This window comes from Oryzias latipes, chromosome 2, assembly GCF_002234675.1.
Source record: "Oryzias latipes chromosome 2, ASM223467v1".
In the NCBI taxonomy this organism is placed as follows: Eukaryota; Metazoa; Chordata; class Actinopteri; order Beloniformes; family Adrianichthyidae; genus Oryzias; species Oryzias latipes.
In genome coordinates, this window is record NC_019860.2 from 3,574,660 (window position 1) to 3,584,252 (window position 9,593).

Here is a 9,593-nt window from a genome sequence, read left to right on the forward strand (position 1 = left end):
CAGGGAAAATAATTCACACACATGGCACATAATTCACACAGTGGTGAATTCACACAATTGGTACATAATTCACATATAGTAATTATTTTACACATGGTAAATAGTTCACAAACGGGGTAAATAATTCAGACAAATGGTAAATTTACACACATGGTCATTTGTAAATTTTTGCATGTTAAATTTAAATGTAAATTCACGTACACACACGCCTGCAAACTTTGAACACAACATTTGACCCTTTTCTGTGTTTGTTTCACGGTTAAAAAGTTCTCATCAATCATCCACTTTCGATTGTGCTCCACCACAACGTTAAAGAACACAAACAGCGATTGTAACATCCTGTAAAGGCTAGGAAACGTTTTTTACATAATAATAAACAGTTTGGTCTAGGGTTTAGGTTTGATACTGTTTTTCTTTGATGTTATTTTGTTATTACTTTAAAGTGATTGAAAATTTTCACTCTATCCAAGTTTCTTTTGGATAAAGAATTGAATAACAACCCGAAAAAGATGCTTGGCTAACTACTGGTTGTCTATCGTGTAATCGTTTGTCACCGTGAACCTGACCGCTACATTGCGATAAGCTGTTTTTTTGTTGTTGTTGTTGTTAAATCCAGTGGTGTGTAGCCGTCACTGCCACAATGGAGGTCGATGTGTGTCCCCAGATGAATGTTTATGTCGGCCCGGCTGGACGGGACCAACCTGCAAGACCGGTAAGTTCATCAGTGCTAGCTTAAAGATAAGTGCGGTATAAGCTAGCACTAACAGCCTCTCCTCCTGCAGCTCTGTGCTCCCCCGTCTGTCTGAACGGAGGTTTGTGCGTTCGTCCAAACATCTGCGAGTGTCCTCGCGGTTTCTACGGGGCTCAGTGTCAAAATGGTAAGTCTGGAATTTCGGGATTTTTGGAAAAGCAAAATGTAACAAAACACAAGTGGTTAAAAGTTTCTTTCTCCTTCAGCTGTCTGCAGTCCACCGTGTAAAAATGGAGGGATATGTATAAGGAACAACATCTGCTCATGTTTGCGGGGATACACAGAAAGCCGCTGTGAGAAAAGTTAGTTCTAGACTTTTATATTATGTGTTTACAATAAAAGTTTAATACTTTAGAATGGTTTCAAATCCATTGTAATCACAAAATGTTCAATTACCGTATTTTCCCCAGTGCAAGTCTCACAGGAGTATAAGTCGCAATTTTGGGTGAAATGTATTTAGCAAAATATGGAAATAAATACGAACAATAATTCAGATAACTATAGGATAAAGAACATGCTAGATTTATACCCCAAAAATATGGTACCAAAATAATTTATTACTTTTATATCTTGTGATTTTTAATACTTTCAAAAAAAAATCAGAATATTATTAATTGAACATTCAATTTATGAATTTTTTTCAACTTTTTGTTTTTAATTAGGACTTTAAAATATTCTTGACCTTTAACTATCATTCATGTTTTAGACCTTTTCATTTCGTGGTAGGAAATTAGCATTTTTATTTTTCTACAATAGTTGTTTCATAATTTCCTCAGCTCATTTAACATTTACCTAAATTTAAACATTTTATTGTTTATGTCATTTCTCAGAACTCAGAATTTAATTAGAATGTTTCAGTTAAAACATTTAAAAATGTTTGTTAGGTTTTTGTTCTTTTTGTTTTTCTCAAAAATGTGTTTAGCTTAATTACGCTTTCTGTTAGCTACCCTAAAGGTTTCTGTGCTATTTTTTAACTGCTGCATAGATTTAAGGATATTTCTTTTTTTGTAAACATGCTCTTTATTTTTATATATATAGTCATCAAATATTATATGTAATATTTAGCCTTAAATGTATATTATAAATTTTAAAAGTGAAAGGAAAAAATTGATACGTTCAGTTTTTTTGGGGTTATTTATGTTATCCTACTGATTTGCATGTACTTTAAAAATTTCAACAATTTAATTTAATTCAATTTTATTTGTATAGCCCAAAGTCACAACAACAGTCATCTCAATGGGCTTTGTACTGGTAATTGTTAAGTAAACATAAAATCCAAAGGATAATGAATACATAGAATTAAATTAAATTGTTGTTGATGGCTTATCATTCCTTTTTTTCATCAAATAAACCTTTATTTATAAATGGTCATTTTCACTGAGGGCCACATCAGCATAGCGGCTGTCCTCAAAGGACCAGATGTAACCTAAAGATGTAACTAAATGTAATGAAAAATAAATGTAACTACTCCTTAATGTTAAATAACTTAATAATTATTTATTTATTATAACTTTTTAAAGTGACAATTACAGTTGCATAGAAAAAAATGTTTGCCTGTTACTCTAGCATAAATACTTTTAAATTTGATTCTGTCAGGTTAGGTTTTATTGACAGTGTTTAAGTCCTAATGTATAGTTGTCCAATCCGATATTTCAAGTCCAATACCCCCTAGATATGAATAAATACACACCTATTATTATTTTAATAAAATGACATGGCGGGCCACATTGGGCCTTGAGTTTGACACATGTGCTATAAAGGGGTCAAAGTTCAATTTGTTAGTAGGATTTCATTTTTAAGGCCTGTCCTTTTTGTTTATTGCTAAGCTACTTTCTTCCTCCCCTCCTCCGGCGCAGGTGTGTGTGAGCCCAGCTGCATGAACGGCGGCAGGTGTGTCAGTCCAGGTGTTTGCGACTGCCCATCTGGCTGGCACGGTAACAGATGTGAGAAACGTAAGGAATGGCATACATTGAATAATTATTTATGAACTTATGAATTTATGAACAAAATACTAAAGCAGATAACAATTTTGAAATTTGGTAAAAGAAAAAGAAGAAATTAAGATTTTATAACTCAAAGTTTCTTAATTTTTAATCCACATTCTTTGTAGATGATTTTAATGCAGATTATTTTTATGCAGATGATTTATAGTTTTATTTGTAGATGCTTTTTATGTAAATGATTCTTAATTTTCATGCATATTTTCTTTTGTTGATGATTTTTATGCAGATTATTTTTTGTAGAGGATTTCTATGCAGATTATATTTTTGCAGGTGAGAAGACAAAATAGGGTTCACATGACGAACAAATACATATCTCACTCAAAGGATTTTAAATCAATTGGTCATCAAATCTTACGGGATTTACACGTCAAATTAGTATCCGCCACCTCTCATTTGTGCGTCAAATTCACTGCTTAAAAAGGTGTTCATAAATGAGTGGGAGGAGCTACTGTTATGTTGTTGACAGTCACATTACCAACCTGTCAAAGGACAAAGCTGATTGGTTGACGTGATGCAAAATCTTCGTCATATTTTGGGTATTTGAATATCGGAAACGCAACGTTGCCCAAAACACGCTGCTGCTAGAACTTTATGCAGGATGATCAAAATGCGCAGCATGACCTCTAATTATTGACTTGACATTGAAACAAGATGCCCCAGACGCGGAAAATCATGTTTGTTATGAACGTAGCTTAAGCCTGTTACTGTTTTCTCTTTAACAAATAATGTTCCCTAAAAAGTTGCAATACAAATAAAAATTGTTTGTGAATTGTTTGTCAATAATTTTAAATTAATTTAATTTAGTAACTAGCCGAACTTCACGTGGAAACATTTAGGTAAATGCTCTGTGCAACAATGAAGGCAGGAATTTAAGAGCCGCGTGGATAAATCCCTGATTATCCAGCTGAGGTTTAGACTTACCGTACTGCTGTAATTTCACATAAATTAAAGATTTACCTTATATGTCGAAAGTTTGATGTCTTTATCCCGTTGCAGCCAGCTGTCTCCAGAAGTGCCTGAATGGAGGGGAATGTGTCGGTTCAAACACCTGCCACTGTTCGCCCGGGTGGCACGGCACGCTCTGTCAGATTCGTGAGTATCTGGGCCAACTCAAAGAGCAGACACAAGTCCATCTTTGGAAAGGTCCTCTGTTGTTTTCAGTCAACCGTTCCTCTTTCTGTCACCTCTCAGCTCACTGTGACCAAAAGTGCCTGTATGGAAGTCGCTGCATCCGGCCGAACGTCTGCGCCTGCAGAAGCGGGTACTCGGGGACCCTGTGCTCCAAGAAGGTAATCAAGGGATCCCTTTTACCCAAACGTGCTAAATAATGTTTGTAAAGCAGGTAAGATGATGAGATTTCACTCTAAGTAACTTAGATAAGCCCTCATTCATAGGTTTAGGTTCTGGTTTTTGTGCAACCAGTACCTAACAACTACTGGTAAACTTCCTTAACTTCAGTCTTTTTGGTTTTTAACTGACTTTGATCTGGAGGCCAAACAGTATCGGCTACCGTGGATCTTTATGGTCAGCAGATCTTGTTCTGTTCTTTCAGCTACCTATCCCGAGGGGCTGATCATCCAACAGTCAACCGACGTCCTGCCAACATAAAGCTGGACTTAGGGTTTATCCAACGCTGAGCTACTCTAAATCCAGCTCTCTAATGTTTGTCCAACGCCTAGCTAAGGTTCATCCATGACCCAACTGAGGTTCATCCAACGTTTGTCTAATGTTCATTCAACCCAGCTAAGGTTCATCTGATGCCCAACTTAGGTTTATCCAGCGCCCATCCAATGTTCATTCATTGCCTAGATAGGATTAATCTGACGCCCGACTAATGTTCATCCAAAGCCCAGCCAAGGATCTTCCAACATACAACTATGGTTTGTTCCAAGGTTTACCCAACACCTAGCTAAAGTTCATCCAGAATCTAGCAAACATGAAGAGGAGCAGTAGCATTCAATCAAGGCTCGCTCTGGCTTTTTATCTACCAAAGTGTACAACTGGTTTTCCTTTTAGTATCCATTTGAAATATGTTCAGTTTCTAGTGTAAATATCTCTGTGTTCAGTGTTTTCACCTCAAACTCAAACGTTACTCTGCATATTTATTTATTTGGTTGTCTTATGTATTTCCTGTTGTATATATTTTTTAACACCATCTGTTGTTTTATCAACACGTTGTTTACTGGCTGTTTTGGAGGAAAATAAATGTCGAGTTAAAATTTCTTGGAGTTCTGTGTTAAAATGTTAGTAAAGCTTAATTTATTAGAAATTTGAGGTATAAATAAATATTCTTAAAATGTTTATGAAAAACGAAAATCATCATAGAGAATCATAGCGTCTCCAAGGAAGATTTTAGATCCGTGCTGGGGCACTAAATGAGAAATCTCTCACTTCTGCAATCTGCCCCTAGTGGTTTTTGATGGAACTACAGCACTCATTTTTGTTCTGGTTTGCCCTAAAAAAAAATGATTATAGATTGATGTCATTGAGTGTATACGAGAACTGGAGTGAGTGATCGTGATGTTTTCCATAGACTTCCTGCTTCAACAAAACCAAGTCAATCCAGTTGCCATTTTTTGGCGATATGGACGGCCCACGTTGGAGCCAGATGTCAGTAAGCAGCCATTGGTCCGAGTCAGTCTGAGTAAATGATTCCATGGCAACCACTTTCACCAATCGGGAGTGCATTTACTGGGAGGCCACACACCCACCACTTGAAAGCGTGAGAGAGAATCTTTCAAACATTTCAAACAGACGATGTCAGGGCGGGCAGACACCGCCCACTTTTCCCGAGGCACCTGATTGGTTAAAACGTCAGTAACCCTTGTGCTATCCTATGACCCCACCCTTACATTGACGTGTTCTCCCTACCATGACAAAGGTGGAAAGATTTCATGTAATCCATGGACACCAGTGAAGATCACAAATCATTGAAGAAAAAAGGTTCAGAGCACTGTCTAGTGGGTCTAGATGACCCAACTCCCAACAATAAAGTGCCTAGGATAGCACAAGGGTTAACAGAGAAAATAATATTGTGGAAAAAACATGAAAATTAGCAAAAGAAATGTCTACATTTCTGAGATTTTGGGAACTTCTCGTTTACAACTGCGGGGGGGGGGGGGGGGGGGGGTGAGAATCAGTTCAATTCCTACTTGCAGTCAATGGTTGATGCTCAACTAAATATTGTTTTCGCAGGATTTACTGCCATCTAGTGGCAACTATAATGGCAACCATGTAGAAAACAATTTCTGGAGAAGATCATCTCACATGGAGCGTAACCCTTGTGCTATCCTAGACACTTTATCATTGGGAGTTGGGTCATCTAGACCCACTAGACAGTAATCTGAGCCTTTTTTCTTCAATGATTTGTGATCTTCACTGGTGTCCATGGATTACATGAAATCTTTCCACCTATATCCACCTTTGTCATGGTAGGGAGAACATGTCAATGTAAGGGTGGGGTCATCTGGACCCCATAGGATAGCACAAGGGTTTAAAAAAAATAAAAAATAGCTGACGGAGGCTCCACCTGTCCATCACCAAAACGAACAAACCGCCAGTCACTGAGCTCAACAGAAGCCCACAGCAGGCATCATCCCGTCAGATATTTATATCCACCCCCAAAGATGGCACTAACCAAGGTGGTGGAGGGTGTCCGTCCATTACGGTGGACTCTGATGGGACGGGACACTTGGACTGTCCACTCAGCTGAAGGCCCATGAAGCACGCGGCAACAATTCAATTTAGAAAATTAAAAAAAACAACCAAAAAAAAGCTGAGGAGAGCCGGAAACTGATCATCAAGCTTTACCGAAAAATAAGCAGCACGTCAGATGATTTTGAATGATTGTCCAATGTTTACGTGTGTTTTACCAATATATGGGGGCGTCTTTGCCACACTTTTTGGTTGCTTTTTCACTTAGATGCCTCCATCGCCTCACGAGACCCACTTTTCCAGGATGGATGTGGGGGTTCCGTGTTGGCGCAGGACGCCTCGGGGTCCTAATATAAACCCTCCATCCTCTGGACCACAACAGGTGTGCACCCTCAAACTTCCAGGTGTGCACCCTCAAACTTCCAGGGGTGCATCCTCAAACCCTCCACGTGTGCAAAGTACAAACAAGCTACTAAATATCTTTAACATCCAGTGGGAAAAACACTTCAACTTGTTCAGAGATTAAAAACTGAATGAAAAACTTTTTAGAAAACAAAAAAACTTTCTCAAAATATAGGATAAAAAATTCCCATTTTTTATGCTATATTTTTCCAATCAAGGTCTTCATTACATAAGCCCGGAGTGGCCAAATTAAAACACTTATTTTAATTTAAATATTTCCTCATTTCATATTGGATAGTAAAACATTTCAGCATGAAAGATGTATTTGTTATGGTAATTCTACAAAAAAAAAGTATTTTCAAAATCCTAAAATTTCTGTACAACCAAAGAAATCTTTTCGATTAAAAACACTATATCTAATTTAAGGCTAAAAATATGTATATACTTACAAACTATATACTTTTTTGAAACACCCATAAACATTTGTAATCTAGGAAAGGTCTAATTTATTATTGCTAATATTCTTTAAATAAAGATTGACTATTTTCAGAATAATATTAAAATATTATCATAAAATATCAAATAATGACTAATATTAAGAATATTGTTCTAAAATATTTAAGTATTATAATATTTCAATGTAAAAAAATAGCTTTAAATTTCCTATAAAAATATTTCTTTTGAATTTCTAAAATTGTGTGTAAAAGAAAATATCCATATTTTTAGCCATTTCATTTAAAAGATACAGAATATTCTCTGTTGTGATTTCAACCTAAATTAACTCTAGATATAAATTCTTTTAATTAAATATCCTTAATGAAAAGCTCATTAAACAGCATGTATAATCAAATGTCTAATTTTAATTGTTACTATTTTATTTTGAAAACAGATTATTCTTTTACATACAAGTTTTTTTATCTTGAAAGAACATGTCATTCAAATAAACACTAGTTGGCATGGCGTCTTTAGGCTTCCGTAGATTTGACTAACTTTGCTGCGTTTTTGTAAATGTTGTCGATAGTAAAAGTGAGTGTTTGTTTTTTTTACAGCTCAGAGAAGGAGGGAAGTACTCGGCAGCCGTCTGAAATGGATAAGAGCTCCTCCCCATCCCTCACACCCCCCTATTTTGTTTACACACTGGACTTTTGTAAATATACTAGTTATTCCTAGAATTGTTCTAGAAAACGGACAAAACAGCCATTTTTGTTTAGGTTCGAGTGATTCCGGACCTCCGGACCTGTTTTGGTCGAGTCGTAACTCGAGCCGAAGCGTGAAGCTGCACCTGACGTGGGGCTATTTCGGTCCTGGTCATAGTACAAACTACACCCAGACAACCCCCCCACAGCATGTCTGCACACTAAAAAAGAAAAAAAAGTCTTGTCACCTTCAGTCACATGGAGGAAAGCGAGGAGCGGCTGGTGCAGGGGTTGCTGTCAGTTTAACCTCAAATACCGACGGAAGTTTCGAAGGTAAAGCAATTTCTGCCAGGTTCTACCCATAGTGGCCATCACTGGGAACTACAACAATAATTACAGCTCTGTATTAGAGGCAGGCCTTTCTTTCTTATAACTACTATAGATTTTCTGCAATGCCTATTTTAGGTCTCAACAGTTTGAGGTACTTTGATTTATTACTCAAATAACCCTTAAAAGCAGATATTATTTATATTGTTTACAAAATAAATTCCAATAACATGTGACATTTTAACTTTATACCTTCAAAAACCTGCTAATAATAATAAAGATACAACAATAAGGAGGTACACATCTGCTTAGGAGATGATTAAGATGACGGGACATTTGGACTGATTCCAAACCCAACAGGTTTGCCGTTTAGCTACTTTGGTATTCCACTCAGCTGTGATGCTAATCTATCCAAGGATATATATTATCTCTGGGTGAATCTAAAATGCAACTTAATTATGCAAAAATTAAAAAGAAAGCATTTTTATACATCAATACAAATATTTCGTAACTGCCGTGAAAAAAAAAAAGTCGCTGATCCTCTTTCTACTGCTTTTACGCAGATGATGAATCAAAATTTAACACATTACAACATAGCTTTTTAAAAATATTTTTGTTAGCATTTGTCTGAGAAAACTATACGTTAAATTTCTTGATTTTCCCATAATGCTTAGCAAAAAAATCCACAAAATACAAAAGACGGTTCACATAGAAGCTAACTTACTTACATTTCGTTTATCAGAATACGCAGCACCACAAATAGTTCAACCTCAACTTAACTACATAAAAAGTAAAATAAATAATTTATATACACTAATATAATATTTAGTAACGGTCTAAAAAGATGTAGTTGATCCTATTTTTTGCTGCCAAGCTTTACAGTGAAAATGTATGATATGACATTTTTTAAGCGATATTAAAATATAAACACGTTAAGTATTTGACAAAAATATGTTTATCCGAAATTTCGTACAAAAAAAAGCAAAAACTGTGAGATTCCGTATAGTTGTATTTAAGGAACCCTGAATGAATCACATTTAGCATCTTGATATTTTTCATTTTTATACGGCCAACTAGTAATTTGCTTTTTCTATACACTTTTTACATTAACTTGTACTTCAAAATAACCGGCTAAACACCATGCTCGCGTAAATATTTCACCTTTTTTATTTTTATAAATCAGGTTGGCAACCTTGAGAGTTCTCTGAATGTTTTAGGTTTTTAAGGGTGGTGGAAAGTTAACTGTGGCACTGCTGAATAAAACATTTATCAGGGTACAGTACTAGGTTTTGCACTAATCTGGAAAAAAATGAAAAGCAA

At 36.0% G+C, this 9,593-nt stretch overlaps 1 protein-coding gene across 1 annotated transcript in view; it reads left to right on the forward strand.

Moving 5' to 3' along the window:
* LOC101174005 (von Willebrand factor D and EGF domain-containing protein) overlaps positions 1 to 4,976 on the forward strand; it is a 31,456-nt gene extending 26,480 nt beyond the window's left edge. Inside the window, 7 exon segments of the mRNA XM_023949670.1 lie at positions 617 to 712; positions 783 to 878; positions 958 to 1,053; positions 2,608 to 2,703; positions 3,751 to 3,846; positions 3,946 to 4,043; positions 4,307 to 4,976. Of these exon segments, the coding sequence (XP_023805438.1) occupies positions 617 to 712; positions 783 to 878; positions 958 to 1,053; positions 2,608 to 2,703; positions 3,751 to 3,846; positions 3,946 to 4,043; positions 4,307 to 4,327 (599 nt within the window). The 3' untranslated portion in view covers positions 4,328 to 4,976.
* Positions 4,977 to 9,593: the final 4,617 nt, after the last annotated feature.